General features: G+C 36.8%; 1 protein-coding gene and 1 long non-coding RNA gene across 2 annotated transcripts; one reads left to right on the top strand and one right to left on the bottom strand.

Moving 5' to 3' along the window:
- Positions 1-1008: 1008 nt before the first annotated feature.
- LOC130410474 (uncharacterized) lies at positions 1009-2901 on the bottom strand. The gene is made up of 3 exons (XR_008905016.1): positions 2605-2901; positions 1779-1865; positions 1009-1661 (listed from the first exon to the last, which is right to left on the bottom strand). It is a non-coding gene; the product is annotated as an uncharacterized LOC130410474 (long non-coding RNA).
- Positions 2902-3869: 968 nt separating this feature from the next.
- alpl (alkaline phosphatase, biomineralization associated) lies at positions 3870-16305 on the top strand. The gene is made up of 12 exons (XM_056735365.1): positions 3870-4011; positions 8006-8125; positions 8630-8749; positions 9909-10024; positions 10697-10871; positions 12124-12299; positions 12427-12567; positions 12932-13001; positions 13093-13227; positions 13305-13496; positions 13571-13690; positions 13968-16305. The coding sequence occupies exons 2-12, from the start codon at positions 8053-8055 to the stop codon at positions 14234-14236; spliced, it is 1587 nt and encodes a 528-aa protein (XP_056591343.1). The 5' UTR covers positions 3870-4011; positions 8006-8052; the 3' UTR covers positions 14237-16305.
- The last annotated feature ends 7269 nt before the right edge of the window (positions 16306-23574 follow it).

Below are 23574 nucleotides of genomic sequence, written 5' to 3'. Positions count from 1 at the left end.
TCAAACGGGACATGGGAAGTCACGTACGGGACACATCAGGCAGGCATACACGGGATGTCCCGGCCGGTACGGGACAGTTGTCAACCTTATTTTCAACATTTCGTTAGGCTACTTCTCACAATTTCAAATTAGATGTCAATGCCCCCAGCAGGTCAATGGCCGACTAGCAAAACGGCGGATTGTTTCTGATGGAACATAAAGTGGATTGTTTGGTTTTAGTGACACCTTGCGGCAATCTGGTCTGCAATTCTTTATGTAAATTTGTTTGAAGTGAGAGATAGTATAAATGGTTTGGATAAGTGAAAACATTACTGAATGTACGTACGCAAGAAGCACGTAAACCTGGAACACTTGTATGCTATTATTTTGGAGGCACTTATCAATCGAGGCATGTTTGCACAATTGTTTGTCACTTTATGTGACTTTGTTAGAAAGGGAAAATCTTGTAATACATTGTAAGAATCTGTTGCATACATGTGACCCTGGACAACAAAACCAGTCTTATGGGTCAATTTTAAATTGAGCTTTTTACATAATCCGAAATATGAAGAATAAAGCGCTCTATGGATGGATGAGTTGTTAGGATATGACAATATCTGATTTATATCTCTGGAATCTGAGAGTGCGAAAAAATCAAAATCTTGAGAAAATTACCTTTGAAGTCGTTCAGAGGCGCTGTCGGAGGCCATCCACTCACACAAATAAAGTTTTATATATTTAAGGTTTGAAATTTACTAAATATCTTCTTGGAACATACACTCTAAAAAAAGGCTGGGTTAAAACAACCCAATTTGGGTTATTTTGGTAACCCAACGCTGGGTCAAATATGGACAAACCCAGCGTTGGGTTATTTTAACCCAGCCAGTTGGGTTATATCTTTGACCCAACATGCTGGGTTGTTTTATTTCAATCAACTTTTGCTTAAAAATTACATTGCTGGTTTTAAACAAACCCGAAATGTTTAAAAATAATAATAACAAAATCACAGAGAAATACTCGAGGCATCAGTAAGAATCAAAAGTTTTATTAAGGATCAAAATGCAAAACAAAAGGAATTCATAAAAACATGCAATATGTTATGCTCAATGAACAATAAAATGGCATATAAAACACTTTGATGAAATGTATGTTTATACATATTTAAGGAAAATTAACTTCAATAAATTACATTAGTTTAGATTTTAACATATACATTTAACAAGGTTATTAAAGTGGCACAAGTAAATATAAATAGTTAGACAACTTAACACTTCAAAAATTCATATACAGTTAACAAAGTGGCACGAGTAAAATGCTTTAGGGCAATTCCAGCGTTATGGATGCGACATAAAAACACTATAAAAAGTATTTTACTAAACCCTTGTTGATAGAACCGCATTTATATGATAAAATATCAGTCTATGCACAAGTTTTCTATAAAAAAAGAAATAAACAAGCGTTATGGATATGAAAAAGGGACACCGTAACTTTCCTCTTCATATAAACTCACAAAACATTTTAAAGAGCGTTAGTTCTTTCGGTTTCAGCACTGCTTAACCTGACATATCCACGGAGCAGTCTTACTAAAGAGGATTCTTTTCCTGGGAGTTGTAGACAACAGTGTGGCGTGCACTTTTGGAAGTGGATGTTCAGCAGGAGGGTTTCTTTATCAATTTGTTCATCTATAAAGAGAAAAAGAGACAAGAGAAGAATGTAAGGAAACTGGCCTACCCAGAGCACAATGGATTATAATAAACATATAAAGAAGTACATTAACATTTTACCTAAATAATGTTTACCTTTAAGCCTGTCATGAAAATATCCAAGTTCCAGTTGACTTTCTCTTGAATAGAATGATCCATTAATATTAGCTGTTATTCTGCAACCTGTCAGTGGGGGAAAAAGATGAGTGGGATATAGTACAGAAACTGAAATACAGTCTTAAAAAATAATATTATAAACGTTAACACAACTCTTAACTAATTCGACACACTCGGGAATAAGTAGAAATCTAAAAAGAGCAACAATTGTTCGTTTCATATACCCAAAATTAATTATATCGCATTGTTAACCACTAACGTTATAAGAGCGGCTACTCCCGAGGCAATGGCCGAGATGCCACGGAGCCACGACCGCTGACAGCCTGAAGCTCACACCTCCGACAGCGTCTTAACAAAATCTCAAAGAGGCGTTATGTTTATATATAAATCACGTATTTGTGTTCTTAACAACTACATTCTCGTCTAAAAGACTATTTAAACTAAGTTCCCTCACCGAACATTAGCGGTATTTAAAATAAAAAAATTGCTGGATGTTTGCTTTTGACACGACGCTCTCTCGTGTCAACCTTAAACTAATATCAAGTTGCGTAAGTTACTGAACTAAATTCCTCACACAAGTCACACATTTCAGAGGAAATGTTCACCAAAAAGGAAGTTTAAATGATTAAAAAGCTGTAAGTTAGAACAACGTGGGCATAACGTTACAGACTAGCTATACAAAGCTAACGAAGCTAGATTGTAACGTTACTTTTCAAACCTAATGCGAACAGCCGAATTTTGCATACTTTTGCATTTTTTTTTTGTACAGTAATAGTTTTATACATTAAAAACTCGTAAAACATACCTTTTCTTCTCCGAATAACAACTTTCCGAGATGAGGTGGATCAAAATGCCCGCGAAGGTAAAGTTTGTCTGATGCGTAGAGGAGTGGGAGGGGTTTACTCTCTCAACTGTCACTCAATTGGACCCGACTGCTAACCCAGCGTTTGGGTTACTCAAAAAATGACCCAACACTGAGAAAATAACCCAACAAAATGACCCAACAGGCTCAACCCAGCTGTTGGGTTAAACAAATAACCCAGCATTTTTTAGAGTGTAATTGTTACTTAATATCCTGATGATTTTTGGAATAGAGAAAAATGTATAATTTTGACCCATACAATGTATTTGCATGTGCGCCGTAAAGGGGTGGAAGGTTAGGACGATTCTAAGGGCCCAGGCTAATTTAGGGCCCAGAAGAGCAGACCCCCTTTTTATTTTCCCTCTTTGTAGGGGGCCCAGAAATTTTGGTTTCCATAGGGCCCAGAATTTCTGGCGGCACCCCTGATTTACTAAAAATGTCCACGTGCTACTTGAGACTGGTTTTGTGATCAAGGGTCACACATGTAAAATTGTATGTTTGCTTGACTGTGTTTTATTTATTTATTTAATAAATAAATTGACCTTCTTGAGTTATTATTTATCTGATTTGTTGTTCTTATTTGTTCCTAATTCGGTTTGAATTCTGCGTCATAAGCACTTGAAAAAGAAAATTGCCTTTGAAGTTGTTCAGAGGCGCTGTCGGAGGCCATCCACTCACACAAATAAAGTTTTATATATTTAAGGTTTGAAATTTACTAAATATCTTCTTGGAACATAATTGTAACTTAATATCCTATTGATTTTTGGAATAGAGAAAAATGTATAATTTTGACCCATACAATGTATTTTTTACTAAAAATGTCCACGTGCTACTTAAGACTGGTTTTGTGATCAAGGGTCACACATGTAAAATTGTATGTTTGCTTGACTGTGTTTTATTTATTTATCTATTTAAATAAACTGCACGTTGTGTTATTATTTATCTGATTTGTTGTTCTTATTTGTTCCCAATTCGGTTTGAATTCTGCGTCATTAGCACTTGAAAAAGAAACATTCCGTTTGCAGCAGAAATATTATTAAAAATATATAAAAACAATATAAATAAGGTTTAAAGCAAATACTTTATCTACAATATGTTTTCCCCCACAAAGTTGTGTGTGAGTCAATGGGATGGGACTCATACGACTCCTATCAACAGGAGGAGCTCTCGCCTCACATAACAGCATTAATAATAGTGGACCGACTATAAGCCGGGGGTCTCTTGCTCCTCACTCTCTCTCATATGGGCTGGCTCATGATATAGCGTCCGTTATAAAAGCCCAACGAGAGGAAAACACGAATCTCACTCTTGTGTTACTGGAATCGCCGAGGTGCAGGGCTACACACAGGGGTAAGTGTGCATTATTCTCACTTCTAGTGTATGTATCTGGGGGAGCTCTGAATAGAGGGGCTCCAAGAGTGCTTCTGTTGATACACACCGTAATGTGACTAGAGTTTTAATAGCTAGTTGAAGAGTTGTGCGTGACCATATCACATTTGCGCTTTAAGGTCACTGCAGTCCAACAAGTTGCACATGTTTCGCTGTGTTCTCCGGTTTTCATCTGGATAACGGGACGCACGCGACCAACTTCATAGTCATGAAGCAAACACAGAGAAATGCATTTACATGGGAAGGATGTTGATGCTTTTCCTTACCTGTCTTTTTTGTCTGATTTAAAACCATGTGTGATTTAAAAGACTAGATGTGTGATTGGAAATATATGTATATACAGGTACATGCGTTCATATATTTCAGTAGTTAGAGCATTGTGCTTGCAACGTGAAGGTCATGAGTTCGAGTCAGGGAACACACATTCACAACAATGAGAAAAGTATTGAGCGCACAGACTCCTCTTTCAGATACATATGTAACATTATAGACCGAACTGATATAGTGGCATTGTATTTATTAATAGATACTGAGATTCCTTAACCACGTTTATCATGATAAACATAGTCATTTGTGGCTGCCATGAACTTGTATAGTTTTTGTCCATAGTTGTTTTTTGCAAGGAATATCAAAGGAGAACATTGTCTATATACACATACAGTCGGCAGACAATAATAGAGATGATAAATATAAATTATTTATGATGACAGAAAGCAAGAGAGGGCTAGAGTATGTCAGGTCATGTATCATTCAGGCATACTATACATAATCCAATACACATTTATTAAAAAAAGCAGTTGGATAAATACACAATCAGTATGAAGTATTATGATGTCATGATGTAATAAATATGATTTGTATTTGGAAACAAGATGCATGAGCACATGATGTGTGTGGTGATATCACATATATTATCTATATGATGCTAATATAACCAATACAGATACGGTTTAATAATAATGTTTTGTGTAATGAAAGAGTTTGACTGAAACACACTCTCTCTCTCTCTCTCTCTCTCTCTCTCTCTCTCTCTATCTCTCTCTCTGTTCGCCAAATCCAATGTGTTTTAATGCCATTTATCTTAAAATTATACCTTCTTTTAGCTTTTTTTGTCAATCCTTCAGACACAACACACCACACAGACATTTAAAGTTAATCTGTGAGCAAAAAAAGAAAAGAAAAAACTGAAACCTCAAGAAAATGACAGCAGGAAACACTGCAAGTACAGGGAGATGAAGTTTGCTTTTTACAACTTGCTAAGTGCTTCCCAGACATACAGTGTTTGTGAGACTTTTGTTATCATATGACCAACTGATTTGTATGCAACAATAGTAAAGTAACATAGTTCGATGTAACAACAGCAGAATTATAATGCTTAGAGTAGCATCAGGTTTTGTGGACTCAAGAATGTGACGTTCAAAATCTTTCTGAAATGGTTTTGTTGCTCAGAAAAACGACTTAGTCCTAATAGAATCATTTACCTTTTTGTATTGTAGTGGCCAAACACATGCTGCATCCTTAACATAATGCAAACCCATGAAATATAAACCTATATAATATGGTCAACACGTTATACTAACAACTTTCAGTCACAGTATATGAGTTAAGATCTAATTTTCTCGTTTATTAGAAATGTAGAATTGCATCTACAAAAGCACACTTACAGGAAACAAAAGATTTTTTGTGGAAAAACAGGATGCAGCCCCACATCCTTCAAAAACAATTGCTTTTTATTCATTTCAAAAAGGGTGAATTCAGGTTAATTGAGTCGTTTTTTGATGTTGAGAATAAGCAAAAAGTGCCAATCAGTCTGAATTCACCCTGTTTCTTTTGTAAAAGGTAATATGTGTGAAATGCAAAATATAATGATTATTTTCAAACAATTAATATAGTTATAGTTATCTCTGCTAATTAAATTGGAACATGAGAAAATGTTTTAACATAGAATAAAACACATTTCAAGATAAATGCAACGTCCATCTCTTTTTAGGGGGGCGTGAACAAAGATTTTCATTAATAATCTTAATCGTAATCTGTTTGAGCATGTACATCCTGCCAGGGGAATAGGTCTCACTCGGGTCCAGTGTGTCTCAGACAACAACAAAGTTCCTTCTCTGAAACTTGGAGTTGTGTTCTGATGCCATGAATCGGGAAGGGGTTTGGGTATTGTTGACGGCTTTCTCCACCGGTTTGCTTTTCCTTTGTGTTTTGGCACTGCTGTGTTTCTTTACCTGTAGAATAGCTTCAAGAAAACTGCCTGTCGGAGCCCCATTGCATTTTTGACAGAGATTTCGGCTAGGCCTCAAGTCACGGTAAAAGTCTCATAATCACATCAGAACTCTTAGAATGGGCATATTAGATTAGATTAGATTAAAAAAGTGCAATACAAATACTGTATCTTTGCAATGTAAATTGGGAAATTCATTTGTGGGAAATTTATACAAGTGGACATTTTTAACTGCAATGAGAACTCATTTAAATTATGGTTTATGTAGCTATAAATGGGTGACATGATAAGATTCCATAGTGTAAAATTAATCTGGATTGCATATCTCTGGTAGTTCACAGGGTAGAATTGGATAAATGTTTGTGTTCATATTAAAAGGAATGAGTTTTGATTCCAGACTTTGGTACAGTTTGTAAATCTGTATCTCGGAAACCACTTGAGGTGTAGGAAAAACCGTCATATTAAAGAGATCTCATTTGTCGTTTTCGTTTCTGCGAGTAGACACACTTCAAAACTGCGTGGGAAGTACAAGACGTGACAAAACACTTAACACGCATTCATACAGCATTTAATCAGATATAAATATTTAATTGCATTACATGACCAGCATAGTGTCCCTTATCTTGTTTTGAAAATGCAAATATTATGTCCTCAACAGTGTTGGGTAAATTACTCTGAAAAAGTAATTAATAACTAGTTACTAATTACATATTCAATAGTGTTATAGGCCCTTTTCACAATGACCTCCCTAAACTTCCACCTTCTCGCAAAGCAGTGTTTCATGACATCCGTCTTGCAACAATCAAGAAGAAGAAGAACTTCTGTTTTGCCGTCGCGCTGGAATTTAACAACAGTGACAGAAACACTGAAAGAACACTTATTCAAGTACTTATATATTACAGAAAAAAACATAAGAGTAAGGCCTTACTTTACTTTTCAAGGGATAAGTAATTAAATAAAAGTAACTAATTATTTAGTAACTAGTTACACCCAACACTGGTCCTCAAGGCTGCAATGTATGAATGGAATAATAAAGGACTTTAATGCTTTGCTGACTGCACAATGACTAAAATACATTTAAATAATGTGAAGCAAGCATAGGAGTCGTGTGTGCGAAACCGTGCGGTCTGTGCCTCTGAACAGAAGTGTCCTGTTAATCAGCTTTGTCATGCCTATTAAAGCACCGTGTGCATTGGCACTCAATCCCATTAAAGTGACCTTGACCAAAGAGTAGAAAGACTGTGGTTCAATACTAATGAAGTCGTACCACGTTTACAGGTGTAAACTTGTAGTTAGCTGGCTGAATTTAAGTGCAAATGTGACTACAAATGGTTTAAATGAAATTTTAGAAATGTACAATTCTAGCTGCTTTTGCATAGGGAGATACGATTATTGGCACATTCCAAATGGCATGCACGGTGCCTTCAAAGGCCATTTGGAAGGGGGAACAATAATGGCAATTATGTTCCAAGCTTCATACAGAAATTTCTGAATGACCGTTACACCTTCTGAAGCTCTTACTGTCAAATATAAAGCCTTGGAAGAGAATGATGTGTAGGGAAGGTTATGTCTGAATAGATGGCACTTTATGATTGGTATCATCAAACACATTATTTATGTCTGCAAAATAGTGTTAGAGAAATGGTTATTTTGCATGAAATAAGTTACAGATGAAACTTTTAACTATAATAAAGAAAATACAGCTTTTCCTATCTTTTCTCATGGCAGATTTTAGAACCGTCTGACTACCCTGGAACGTGAGAGTTTACCAGCAGATGAACAATACAATGAAGGTGGCAGTACTACTTATCTTTGGATGCCTGTTGTGGGAAGGTTTGGGGTTTCCAGGTCAGTTTATGCTGTTTGTACATGCATTGAGAAGCTTACTATTTCAATGGATTACATACTTCTGCATGGAGACCTGAGAGTTTTTTCAGTTTCATGACCAAGATTGGTTTTATATACATTAAAATGATATGCATCATAAATAAAAAACCAAACATCTCAGGGCACTAAAAAGCTAACCCTCTTTTTTGACCAGGTGAATAGAAATAAACTCATTTGAAATCTATGTTAGCTTTTATAAGAAGATTGAACCTTCGTATCTGGTGAGTTGAAGGAGATTATGAGGTTTAACAATATTAAGTTGTAGTGACTATTTCACTGAACATCGTTGTTTTGTTATGCACGATTGTTGTCCCAGTAATAACGGCAAAGATAACATGTTCATAATCCCTAAATGGAGACCTTCACTCTAAGGTCATCATTATCTTGGTTACCAGGAGCGTCTTTGCTCCCTTTGTGTCATAACATGTGAACATAAGTGTAATTATTTTTTCCTACGCCTTGTAGAGCAAGAGAAGAATCCTGCTTTCTGGAAAGAATGGGCCCAGCGTACGCTGAAAAATGCCTTGACCCTCCAAGAGCTCAACAAGAATGTTGCTAAGAATCTCATCTTGTTTCTTGGTGATGGTAGTCTTGGCATGTTCTGTGCGGGTCTTTAACAAAATATTTCTGGTTTCAGCACAGACACTACGTTAAAGAAACAAGTTGTTCCAAATCTATATAAATGTTGTTCTGATGAACACCGAGACAGATATTTGGAAGAATGCTTGTAACCAAACAGTTCTTGGCAACCATTGACTACCATAGTATGATTTGTTTTGTACATTTCTTTGCTGTGTTGTACACAAAAGAAGATATTTTGAAGAATGTAGTAACACAAACAGTTTGGGGCAGTTTAGACCAGTGGTTCCCTACCTTTTTTCCTTGGGCCTCCCCACGTTCATATATGTTATATGTAATAATTAAATTAAATTAAATGGTTAAAAAGGAGTAATTTAAAATATTTTAATGACATTTTTACTTGAATAATCAATCAAATTTTCAGGTTATTTTTCACGTGACTGTCAATTAATGCTTATTTTTACAAGGTCTCTTTTCATTTTGCTTGGTTTCATGCTGTCGTTTACCAATTTTCATACTTGTCTTGTCCTTCAATAAAACCTAAATTTAAGTTTTGTCAGAGCATCTAAACTTTTTCATCATTTCTGACTAAGAATCACCGCATTTGCGTTTGTAACGAGCAAGGCGGAGAAAGAGACGTGGGAATGACGCGAGTGATAATGAGTGTCAGCTGCGCGTTTTTCCGGTCTCGCATCTCTCACGGAGGAGATCGGAAGCATAAAATGAAGAGCGACAGGAGTGTATGACGAGAACGAGCCAGGCCTGGATTTTATGTTATGTTTTATTATGTTTTTGTGGCCCGCAGTCGAGCGTGAGTTAGCTGCCGCATTTTACTTTGGTTTTGTGGTTTGTTTATTTTATTAGAAGTTGTTAAATTTTCGCCGGTTCCCGCCTCCTTCCTTCCATACTTGGAACTGTGTTACAACGTTTCTCTGCAATGTTTCCTTTTGACCATTGCAATTTTTCCTAGTGGTAGTCAATGGTGGCCAAGAAGTGGCAATAGGTCCTCCAATAGAACACCTATACACCGCTACATTTCATACACTGGACTTTTAAGACCTGATGTTTGGGGGTACATGCAGACTATGACTCAATACATTTAAGTAAAACATCATTTTGATGAAATACGTCTTAAACAAGCCACTCTCTGTTTCGTGTACTGTAGGAATGGGTGTTCCAACAGTGACAGCAGCACGGATTTTAAAGGGTCAAATGAATGGCCAGAGCGGTGAGGAATCTCAACTGGAGATGGATAAATTTCCCTATGTTGCCCTCTCTAAGGTACATCCCGCATGCTGTAATCCCATCATGCCTTTCTTTTGTGTCCAAAATCCATGCATCCGCACAACAGTCTGCCCAGAGCCACAGGAACCGATTCAAAACATAGTTTAATTCCTCTAGCAACCACAGTTCTGGGGTCACGATTGTCATCTAGTTAAACACTTCACTGATGTGTGAGTCATTATAAAAATTATTACCTGAAAGATAGTCAATTATTATCTTGTAGTTTGTAGACATTAGATGATCGTGATTATAATGTTTACACCTTTCCTGGTCATAAATTAAATAAGCATTATGACCCCATGCTAAACGTCAGTAGTGAACCACATCTGATGCTTTTTTTGCTGAGACAACATGAATCAGGTTTTAGGTAAACTTGCCACAGTAAAGGGATAGTTCACCCAAAAATAACAATTCTTTCGTCATTTATTTATCCTTACGTCGTTCAAAACCTGTTTATGACTCTTTCTTCTGTGGAACTTAAAAGAAGATATTTTGAGAAATGTCTCTGTGGTTTTGTGTCCATACAATGAGGATCAATGTTGTTTGGTTACAAACATTCTTCAAAATATCTTCTTTTGAGTTCTCCAGTAGAACAAAAGTCATACAGGTTTAGAATAACATGATGCTGCATAATTGAGGAAGTCATTTTAATAACACTTTTTTTTTTAGACCTATAACACCAACGCTCAAGTACCAGACAGTGCAGGCACCGCCACGGCGTTCATGTGCGGCGTCAAGGCCAATGAGGGCACGGTTGGAGTGAGCGCAGCATCTGTGAGATCCCAGTGTAACACCACTCGGGGGAACGAAGTCACCTCTATCCTCAAATGGGCCAAAGATGCAGGTGAGCTGACATCCTCACACGCGACGGGTGTATATCTCATCTTTTCCTCGACTTTCTGCTTCGGTCAATGGCAATTAGAATATAGAAGGGATATTTGTCTCTGGGCAAACTTTTTTCCACTAAGAATTTATTAACTTGTTTTTGCATCAGAGAAACAAAGGTGACCCAGTGAAAAAATAAACATGTTTAGCGGATAAAGTATGGAGAAAAGTAGAGAAACACAGCCTTATCTGAAGAACAGGAATAAATTGAGTGACAGTTTGAATGATGAGTGGAACAGGCGAACAGCTTCCTCATATTATATTCTCGTATAGAAAATAGAAACAAATGGTGCGTTTTAGAAGATGGAGGTTATCAGCTAAAGTAGAGGTGAATGAATGCAGTCAAGTGGAATTTGTAACAGGTCTGGAAGGATTGACGACTTGACGTCCATAAACCTTTTATGATACCAGCTTTAAGTTTTTAAAAGACCAAAAGGTCCAGTCATTGTCAGAGTGCTGTCCTGGGAAAACGGTCTTAGATGGGTACTTGTACTGAGAATACATTAAAACACTGTACTATACAAGTACATGATCTTGACCAGTCTAAAAGACTTTACATTATAAGGTGTGCAGACTTCTTGTCTAGTGTAACATTGGCAGACAGATTTTTTTAATTTATTTATTCATTTGTATTTATTTTATTTTAGTAATAAATAAAAATAACTAAATTGACATGAATTCATTAAATAATATTTACATTAGCATGTATTATTTAATACATTGAATACATTTGATACTATTTTATAGTAAAAAAATTAAAATTATTCTAATTATACAAAATAGTTTTAGATTTGAAATAAAAATAAAATAAAATGATTTTAAAATAAAAAAATAGCTAGTAAAAAATACATATACATGAAATATATTCATGTCTCTGATAAAAATGTGTTGCAATTTTTTTATATGTGTTAATACAAATTCTTAAAGTTCTTTTATTTTGTGACGATAGATAAATAACATTAGATTTGGCAAAAACATTCAAAACATTAAATTTTATGACAAGTTTTGCAATATTCCCCCGGGTCATCGTGTCCTTCCGCAACCAAGTAAGGATGATCGAGTCCTGATCCAGATCCACAAATCTTATCTTATGTACTTTATTAATTTCCATCAATTTATTTTCTTAGGAAAGTTTTACAAAATGTAACATGATTATGTACCGACAGGAACAATTAACAGTTTTTACTTGTACTTTCATGTGTTTCCCTCAGGTAAATCAGTGGGAATTGTAACAACAACGCGCGTGAATCACGCCACACCCAGCGCAGCGTATGCCCACTGTGTAGATCGTGACTGGTATTCAGATGGGGACATGCCACCTGAGGCAGTGGAGAGCGGCTGCAAAGATATCGCCAGACAACTTTTCGAAAACATCCCAGACATAAACGTAAGTTGTTACTCTCATTAAAGGTTGTTGGTTTTTTTTGCCAAGTGCAACCTTCCAAATGAAAGTGTGCCGTACGGTATTAACTAAATATTTCTAATTTGAAACACCTCCTGATTTGGTTTGGCAGGTGATTATGGGAGGTGGACGGAAAAGCATGTATCCCAAAAACACACCAGATATGGAGTACCCGGCTGAGAAGAAACACAACGGTACACGCAAAGACGGCAGAAACCTTGTGGAAGAATGGACTGACAGAGTGAAGGATAAGGTGAAGGATGAAAGCGTTCCATCTTCTCGCTTACAATGTCACATTCAGTTTCACTCCACACAAACGCTTCAATATTACGCCTGTGCTGACAAATCACTTTTTTCATTTCCTCTCTGTGTTTGCCTGCCTCTGGTAGTATATTTTCGCTTTGATGATATGATGCCTTGTTTCTTGACCTCACTGAATCTGATCCAATGCCTCCAGCATACTTTACAACTGCGCAGTTGATGACAAAGAAAGAAAATGTGTACTTGTTTTGAGACCGCGTTACTTGGTTTCAGATAAATCATAACAAAGCAATGTTTCTGTTGTTAACAAAAAATGAAGAAATAAAAGGGTCTCTTCTCTTTATTTCTTTAATCAGAAAGGAGAATATGTTTGGAACAAGAAGAAACTCCTTTCTCTCAACCCAAATAATGTGGATTATCTGTTAGGTGGGTTTTATAAGCATGCTGGTCAAATTGCCGTCTTCAGATGTTTTGTTTTACTTGTATTTGAATCTGTCATGTTGAAACTGTACTGCAGGTTTGTTTGAGCCGGCGGATATGTCCTACGAACTTGAGAGAAACGACGAAACCGACCCTTCGCTCACCGAGATGGTGGATATAGCCATCAAGATCCTCAAGAAAAATGAGCAAGGGTTCTTCTTGCTTGTGGAAGGTATGAATGTTGCATAAATCAAGATTTAATCTTCATTTGCCACATGCGTGACAACTGACCGTGTGGTCCTCTAACAGGTGGACGAATTGACCACGGACACCACGAGGGAAAAGCAAAGCAGGCCCTGTATGAAGCTGTGGAGATGGACCGAGCCATCACTCGAGCTGGTCTTCTCACCAGCCTTTATGACACGATGACCGTAGTCACGGCCGACCACTCTCACGTCTTCAGTTTCGGAGGATACACGCAACGAGGGAACTCAATCTTCGGTAGGTAATGAAGTCTTGAGGCTTAATTGTGGGTATATGGTCCAGACTCAGAGCTTTAAATGACTTTTTTGCAGGATTAGCGCCTATGGTAAGCGATGTTGACCAGAAGCCCTTTACATCTATTCTGTATGGAAATGGTCCTGGGTTCAAGGTGGCTAATGGCGTAAGAGAAAATGTCTCAACAGTGGACTACAGTAAGTAATTGACGGCTTGTCGCTTCGCTTATCGTGCTTTCTGCCTCCGGACTTTCATTCGAGCTACTTGGAATGCTTGGATTTCGGTTAACCACTGTTGGTTTGGTTTTTGCTTTTTAAAATGTTTATACTTTGGGGAGGGTATAGCATACTGTACGGGCATACTGTATTAGAATGAGGCGCATTCAATTTACTACCTGTCACTGTTTTGACTTGTGAATTAAATCTATATGATACAGCAGAATATATCCTAGTATTGACTTTCTTCTACCCTTAGCGCAAAGTAACTATCAGGCGCAGTCCGCTGTTCCATTGCGCAGTGAGACTCATGGAGGTGAAGACGTAGCCATTTTCTCAAAAGGCCCCATGGCTCATCTTCTTCATGGAGTCCAGGAACAGCATTACATTCCTCACGTCATGGCATATGCAGCCTGCATTGGCCAAAACAAAGACCACTGCCGTATGAAATCTGGTTCTGCTCCGTCTCTCAAACACGTCACGCCTATGCTGGCGGTTCTTCTCACAGTAACTTGGATTCTGTGTTGACCCGTTTTCTCTTTTTAATCGATCACTATTCCATTATCCAAACTGATTACTTCAAATGGAGTGTATCATGTTTTTTAATATTTGATTTGTTTTTTTAATATTTCTTACCAGTCTATAAACACTGGGACCAGCGCTCGGGCATTATGAATTGTGTAATATGATTTTTTTTTTTTGGGGGGGGGAACGAAGGTCAAATGTGAACTACTTTCATATGTGGCATTTAGTTTCTTACAATGCACAGTTTTAAATGTAGAGATGTGGTTTGCAAATTCATGTGAGCAATTTCACATTCATCTGGTATTTTCACATTCTGGCATTTAGAAGACGCTTTTATCCAAAGCTACTTAGCAAAGCCGTGAAATGATTCATCAGGAGGCAATAATATAAGAAGTGCTAAGAAACAAAGTTTCAATGGCCCTTTCACACATACAACCGCAGGTTTTCTTTTTTATTACCTTGTTTGCTCAACACGTTTTTAGTCAGTCCTGTCGATTTTAAGCAATAAGAAGTTACCAGTAAGATTACCGGTAAATTACATTTACACCATCAAACGATAAATGGCAAAACATTACAGATTGCATTCCACAATTACTGGCATCTGGTACTGATGTGTGAATGGTAATAAAATGGGGAAATCTTTTTCATGTGTAAATTGAAGTTGGTACATTTACCGGAAAAGGAAATTTATTGCATGTATGAAAGGGGCTTATTTTAATTGGATCGTCTGCATTTGAAAGATCATGTTTGGGCACTTCATCTGTTCTGGGGAGTATGCACACTGCTGTATCAAGACAGTATATAACAAGAAAAAAGTTATGAGTAATATCACACCCTAGTAGCTCACGTAGCTTTGCGTTCGATGGGTGTGTTTTTAACCGGTAAATAGTTGGTCTCTTAAATTGGTCCCTGGTGGATTTTGAATGTTCTCGAAGAAGTTTATGATAAACATCTTTGTTTAGATGTTCATCAAACGACTGAACTCGATCATTCAAGTCAGATGCTTTCCAGAAGATCCAATCCAAACAACCCTGTGCTAACTGGCTATTGATTTTGTTACTTGAATGTTATAAAGTGTGAGCTTAGCCTTTTGTTTCTATGATTAAATAGAGTAAACACTGTGTTTGTTACTGAACACAGAAATCACTAGTTGTCTGTATTCCCATTAAACCTTGTCTTTATATATTGTTACCCATCTGTTAGCATCTTTTCTATTTTTCCCGAATGCAAATCTACCTCACTGTTATGTGATATTCAACTGTAGTGAAATCCCAAATAGTCCCAGGCAGACAATATCTTAAAGGCACAGTTTACCCAAAAATGAAATTTCTGTCTGAATTTAGTCACCCTTAAGCTGTTCCAAAACTTCTTAAAAGTTATTGTAGCGTTTGCTCTGTTGAACACACAATATATTTTGAGCAATTTAGGAAAGCAAACTGTTTGACTAATATTTTAGTCTTTCCTAGTCAATGATGCCACAGAACTGTCAGTTGCTAACATTCTTGGAAATATCTTTGTGTACAACCGAAAAAATAAATGTATACAGGTTTGGACCAACTTAGGGGTGAGTAGTTTATGACAGAATTTTCATTTTGGGGTGAACTATCCCCTTAATATACATTGTATTCCCCTATGAAGAACAATTCGTGGCCAGCGAGACTAGATGTCTTATTTTTTCTTGAAGGACTGTTTGCTTTTACAAGTGATTACATGTTTTTTTGTACACATTATGAAAAGTAAAAATGATCTTTATTGATGTTTAAATTGGCAGTGCTTGCTTCTACTTGTTTTGAGTCATCTGATCATCTTTTATCCGTATCCTATTTGATCATCCGAATGACAGTTGAGAATGTGCAATTGTTGCATTTATATCTATAGTGCTCCATGAGTTCTCAGTGAATGTAATTCACTCTATTCAATGCTAATAACTGTTTTTATGTTGTAATCTGTCTACTTTGTTTACCCGAGTTTCTTTCATTTGGATCTGAATTGAAACATGCTGAAAGAACAGACATTGCAATTTTAGAGATAAGGAAACCATTCACAATAAAGAGAGCGAGATGGAGTGGGGAGAAAAAGTTGCACGTGTCATTTTTCCTTCACTTTAGTACACACAGTAAAACACACACAGCTCAGACAGGCCGTCTAGGAGCATTGTGGGAAAAGAATATGGCTCATGTGGACATTACGACATAAGATATTGGCTGATAATATAGAGAGGAATGTTACAAAACTACTGTGCCATGTAGAGGTTATTTTATCACTTTCCAACCACAGTGATCTGGCGTGTTTATATTAAAAACATTGTTTAAGCCATTTATAAAATAAAATAAAGCTGGTTGACTTGAAGGGACAGTTCACTCGAATATCATTTTTGTAATGTAATTTGTTCAAAGCCTGTAAATCACACTTTCTTTTGTGTACCAAAAAAGAAGATATGAGAAATTTCTCAGTGGTTTTGTGTTTATACAATGGAAGTTAATTGGGGACAATGCTGTTTGTTTACCAATATATTTTCTTCACCACGGTTAGTTATTACATGATGGCGAATTTTCATTATGGGTGAACTATCCCTTTAAAACTGTCAAGCAAATTTCATTAAGTACAGAAAGCTTTTCAGAAACTAGGCACAATTTTGTGTTCACATTCTCTTCCGTCTTTCACAGCCAAATAATCATTCTCAGTAAAGTCCCAGGATGCAACGGGAAAGAGAAAATTCTCTTTTTGCAAGTTCGCTTTAATGAGCGAATGTGATATTCGTATTAAATGTCACCCGAGACACCACCTCAATGGATAGGGATACAACAGCCCCCAAATTGATCTTCTTTTCACTTTTCTGACCTCTGCGTTAATACCGGTCGCCCTTTCATTTATCATCATCCACACATTTTGCATTAGAAGACAAATTGCCAGGGACACCCATCCCCCATCTCCTCTCTCCAAGGCTATTGGTTTTTATATCCATCATCCAATGCTGCTTATATCACACTGACATTCAAATGCCAGAGCCGGTCATTTCCATAGACTGAGAGAGTTAGTGTCCTTCTGGCCTTCAGAAAGTGTTGATAAGGTGTGAAGTCAGTGTGGGGGGATGTGTGGAGGGTGGTGTATCCCGCGCCTTGCATGCGGAAGAACGCGTTCCTCTAAACTAGCAATAAGTGGAGAGCTCTTCAGTAAGAGGCATTACAGATGACCCTGAAGACAATTTGACCGTATCATGAAAGCCTCTTTGGAGCTGTTGTGATTGACATAGAGAATCCATCAGAGGAAGTCTTTATCTGTCAGAGCTTGAAATGAGGGCACCGCCTGACAACTTGCCAGTGCATGGCACCACTCGCTTTATCTGCCTCTGGTTTTCTCTCTCTGCTTAATTTTAATGTGTGATTTTATCAGTGGTTAAGCGCTGAAACCTGACCACGCCCCCTTATAACCCACCACCACCATTATAAACTGACAACAGATAATAAAAGTTATACAGAACATGAGTTGATGTCTTACTAATACGAAGCTAGTATATTACTTTTCAATATTTTTTTTATAAATATCTGTTCACACTGTACTTTTATTAATCTTTTCATTTCACTTTGTGAAAACACTAGAATTTTTTTATAGTCCTATTTTTTTATATATTTCCATTTAAATGTATATTAAAGGACTGTCAAACAATTAATCGCGATTCATCACATACAGAATAAAAGTTTATGTTTACATAATTAATAATATTAATAAACACAAAAACATACACAGAAATGTTTATATATGTTTTTAGGAAATATTTACATGTATTTGTTTATATTTATAATTAAATATAAACATTTACTATTTTTTCTTAAATGTACGTATGCGTATGTTTTTATAACAAATGAATATGCCCAGTGCACAGACATGTATTATTTAAGCACAAACTATTATTCTGTATGCGATTAATCACGATTAATCATTTGACAGCCCTAATTTATTCATTTACATGTGATCTCACAAAAATGTTTCAAAAGCACACGTTTCACATGTGATATTCCTGTCTTTTCTGTAACATTTCAAATTTTCATTTAGTTTCTGCTTTTCAAATGTTTATGCTGATGTTTTCTTTGATTTTAATTACAGAAATTGTTTTATAGTATTATTAAACTATTATAACATTGGATTATATTTATGTTATATATAAACTATATACTATAATCTATTGAGAATGTTATTTGGAAAAAGACAAACGTGAGACGTTGAGTTACCCTGCAGGACGACAAGGACAATTGCCTCTGACAACTAATAGTCTATCAATTAAGTTTATCATCTCCAATAATGTCTTTCTTTCTCTAATTTCTTTTGTGAACTCTACATTAGACATTAACGTCAAATAAGCAGCCCTTATGGAGATCAATGCATTGTCCACAGGCCCTGTTGCCCTCCTCTCTAACGCAATATTTCTGTTGAACTGATGTCCTCTGCAGATCTGAACTCATGATGTCTCTTCTTGAGATGCCTGCCATAAGGCATGCATAACCAGGCTGAATAATTGAGGGAAGGAGACTTTAGATGGGCTCTTGCTCGCTCAGATCAAACCCAGATCATAGAGCCATGATGACAGCCACTGGCTTCTCTCATAAAATAAGCTCTGAGGCTGCCTGCAACAAGATCCAAATGCTCTCTTGTTTAAGACCCTTTTTTAACCCCCAATCATTCGGACCCTGACCTCCCGCACAAAACATTACTGCAACATTCAAAAGCTGACCTCAGTACAGTACTCCAGAATAATGCGTATTGCCCATCAATCAGTATGCTCAATGATTGTTCAATATAGACTTTGTTGCACTGCATATTGAACAAAATCAAACATTGGTTTTGTGTTCATGTCATGATTTTATAATGGCAACAGATGATTAAGTCTATTTTGGGTAGATTAGATGTGATGATTCTGTCCTGGAACAAGGTGTGGTGACAGATCCTGTTAGTGCACGAAAAGGTCAGAGAACATATCAAATATTTTAAACAAATGCGTTGACAAGATTTATTTAATAGAAAATGTGTGGATTAAGGGTGATGAATATGCAAATATGTTTTACTAAGCTATAAGACAATATATACAGTGTGTATATATGCATGCTGTCAATTTCCTATTTGGTAGTCCCTAAAACAAATTTACACATGTACACAATATTCAAACCTCTCATTTGTTTTTACTAGGAAGGGTCACTATATGTAATCTCTTTGAATATCTAAATATTTGTCTTTTGTCATTAGATATCTATTTACTCTCATGCAATATTAATAAAGTACACATTAAGTAGTTTGTGTTTTTGTACAGTCACCAAGGTAAATTCTCCCTTTAAATTAAATGAGAAAGAAAAAAATTCTGCTTGGCCTCTATCTCACATTGCTTTGGTTTGTTCTTTACAGCAGCCATGCATAATAATATGAAAAAATATGAAGAAGAAATAGCACATAAAAAGCAGAACACTTTGGACCATTCCAGAGGGAAATGGTCAAGCCAGACCTTATGCTTTTTATTATCATGTCCAAATTAGTTTCCATTTATTAGTCTGTGTAAAACAAGATGATGCTGAATTAACACTTTCAATGCAGGGAAACGTATAAAGAGAAACCAGGTTTGACATTCGAGTTTAGAGACGAATGGTTGAATTCTGTTCGAATGGTTGAATTCTCAAAGATAGGATATTGGATTTTACTGCTCTTTAAAGACCTATTGTTCTCAGAACCTGATTCTGCATAACCTTTCCTGACTTGTGCATCAAAAGCCTAAGCCATTTAAACTCTATTCACTTTGTGAGATCCTTGTAAGTTTAAACCCTCTTTTATATTGGACCTGTAGTTTACATTTGACATAATTTTGCACGTTATTCATCTTATCTTTCTTCAAATGTAGTCATGGCCAAACATTCACAGTCTTATGAATATTGACATTCTCTTGTCTTGGTAGAACTTGTATTGCAATTTGTGAAAATCAAAATGGGTACTGGAAAATTACATGACATCTGTTGATCTTTAGTGTAGCATGTAAGTCCCTTTATGGGAAGTCATCCCACTAGGCGGCCGTATTTGCAACAACTCATGGCACCTATTTCAGTCAAAGAAGTCCTATGTATTTGAATGGGGGAAGACAGATATTTAAGAAATGTTGGTAACTGAACGATAGCGGAAAATAGTCATACAGGTTTGAAATGATGATGACCGAATTGTTTATTTTTGTGTGAACTGCCCCTTTAATTTGCTGGCTAAGGTTACATTCATACAACATATTTCTATGACCAAATTCTGTTTCCATGGCTTAAATTAAACAGTCAGGTTGCTTGAGCTACTTCGCATGCACAAATGCTGGAAAATACCTCACAAGATGATGATTGGCTTTTTCCACAGATGGGCGGGCTTTTGTCGCAGAGTAAACTGTACAACAACAACAGTTTCTTGATACTATATCTACTAATAATCTTTAAAGTTTTTGTGTCAAAAGAAAATGTTTTCCAAAAGGGGAGACTTTAGTTTGCACCTCGTTTTTGGCTTGAGTTTAAAATGAACGTTTAAACAGATGATACATTTAAGTTTCTTTCAACATTTAGCTGTGACCTTCTTTCACCCTACGGAGTGAGGTTATGATGACTGTTTTTGACTTGGAGTGTACAATAATGTTATTTTAATCAAGGATAATGGAAGTCAAAACAGATTACACGCTGACTGATAAAATGGAGAGAAGGATACCAGAGCACGAGATGGACTAAAATACCAGAGTTCGCCATTAAAGAACCGCTAGCTGTTCAGTTAACACCGCACCCTGCTGTGATTAAAAACAAAAGAGTCGTACCAAAGAAATGTTCCTTAATCGTTCCCACAGTTCTCTAGTAACAGTTTAGCTCTCCTGAGAATTACATAAAACATAGATTCAATGGTTTTCACAAACATTATAACACACTTGCAGACAGCTTTACACCGGTAATGAAGTCAGCCCAGAAGTCAGAGTCACTTCTTTGGTTTAGATGAAGACGTCATTGTGTTGTTTGTGGTGGCCATAATATTTAGTTACTAGCTATATAAAAACACACATTCTATTTAAACGTACATAGTGGAATGGGACCCTGGGACATTTCAGAGGAAATCTATTATGCAAAACAGTTCAACATTTGTTTGTTTTTTGTGGGGGACAGGGTGAGTGTCCGATTATGCATATTTTTAACAGGTTAAAGTTGAACATTTCCTGCATTTTACTCTGCCCGCCATAGTGTGATCTCATAACATGTATGCACAAAATAAAAACACAATTTATCTGCAAAAGATGCAGGGAGGCTCGTACATATCTTTCCAGAAACATGCTTTGAATACCACAGTGTCATCTTAATCGTGTTTTTCACATGAACTCGTCTTGCACAGTTAGTCATCAACAAAGTCGTCTTGCTTCAGTAGAGAGCAACGGGCAGATCATATGGTTACATGATCATTGAGTTGTTGGTTATGTTTTTTTTAATTCAATCTTGAGATATCTGTCACACAAATAATTTTGAATATATAGTGGATGTTCATAGAGGGATGACATTATTTGATGCACATTCCATGAAAATGGGACAAAACAAAATATTGTATTTGACAACAAATCATAGGCGAAATGATACATTCAGAAAATGCAGAATAATTATGAGATCAAACTACATGTCATCTGTCATTTTTGCATCCAAATTCTGTGACTGTGCCCTTTGTGATTTAATTGTCTAAAACCGGGATGACCTGAATGACCGTAGTCCTGCACAGTTTAGCTCCAACCCTAATCAAACAAACCTGATTCTGCTTATTGAGTCTTCAGGATTAATAGAACCCTGCGTTCCATTTTGAAGGGCTCATCCCTATCCCCTAAGCCCTTAAAAGGGTTTACCCTCAGGAGTGAGAGTTTCAAAGGGTTGAAGGGTGTAGGGGACCAAACCCATAAGTAGCCCGTCGCCATATACGCAAGGAATCACGGGGGCCCGAAGCGTCCATCAGTTGTTCCCTTTGAAGTGGCCAGTTATGAGCACTCGGTTTGGAACGACCTTTCAATATGGCGGCCATGATTGTTTTCAATCCGAAGTGCCCTTCACAGGGCGATATATCCCATTTGGAATGCACTGGATACTTCCAACCAGGTGTACGTTGGAGCTAAACTTTGCAGAGCTGCAGTCCTCCAGGAATTGAGTTTAAACCCCTGGTCTAAAATAAATATGTGTTTACTGTATACCAGAATGGGTAACACACATGTAAATTAGCCTAAATTATACAAAAGGTAGCACCAAATGTTCCTTCATCCAGCTAATAAAGTACATGAAAGATTTATTCCGAATAAGTGAATAGATTCGGGTTGGGGCTGATTTGTGCACATCTTTGTACAAAAGTATGTTCGAGTTATTGGGTGAGGCTGATAAAACTTACAATTCAGGGGAAAAAAAATCATCCTGTAATAATCTGATGCACAAAACGGGGCCAAAGAGGACACTGAAAATCTCCCAAATTGTTAAATCGGGTTTTGCATAATCTCAATCACATTCAGTCAATAGAGATGACGTCCGGACGTCGTTTTTCATTAGCTGACAAATCCATCATATTCTAAAAGAAAGCATGCCAAAAAGTCTCTCCAATTTAAGTCATCTCTTTTAGTCTCTAAGGCATAATGTTGCGTAATTCTGTTAACATCCAATTAACCTGGTTGGTGAACCTGAATGATGGCCATTGAATAACTGCCACACAAGATAATGTTCCCAATTATAGAGGACATTAGGCCAGACTTCCTTACGGTATCTTTATACAGGCAGCAGGTTGAAATACTTGTTACTGCTCGGCCATAGAAGATTTATTTTTTGATAAATCAAAACATGTTTAGTTGCAGCAATTGCTATTTAACAGTACAAATGAACGGTCAGATTCACAATGGCCGATAATGATAAACTACAGTTTGTAAATTATCAGACACCCTTCCTATGGTTTCCACGGCTACCACAAGGGTACAGACAGTTCAGCGAACATAAGAGGACATGTAACTGAAGCGTGATGATTCAGACACGCTTCATACAACCTCTCCTTCCATTCTCATCATCACACAATAAATCCAGGCCTATAAAAAGAAAAGAAATAGAATCCATGCTCATCCTCAGAAGGCCGTTGAGCAGCCGCCTAAAACAATCCAGGGACGGTGTTGTTTAGCGTCTCTATATTCCCAGCTATGACTTCAAAAAGGGCCTATGTAAATCAGATGATAATTAACAGTCTCTAATCCCTCTCCACTCCTCCATCTGTCCTTGAAATGAGATTATTAGTGAAACTCCAGAGAGTCACCCAACCAGCAGCAGTTTACAGCCAGTCTCCGGGTGGAT

The sequence above is a fragment of the Triplophysa dalaica genome, chromosome 21, assembly GCF_015846415.1.
Source record: "Triplophysa dalaica isolate WHDGS20190420 chromosome 21, ASM1584641v1, whole genome shotgun sequence".
Classification (NCBI taxonomy): Eukaryota; Metazoa; Chordata; class Actinopteri; order Cypriniformes; family Nemacheilidae; genus Triplophysa; species Triplophysa dalaica.
The sequence above is the reverse complement of the archived record's forward strand: the minus strand, read 5'-3'. Positions and strand labels throughout refer to the sequence as shown.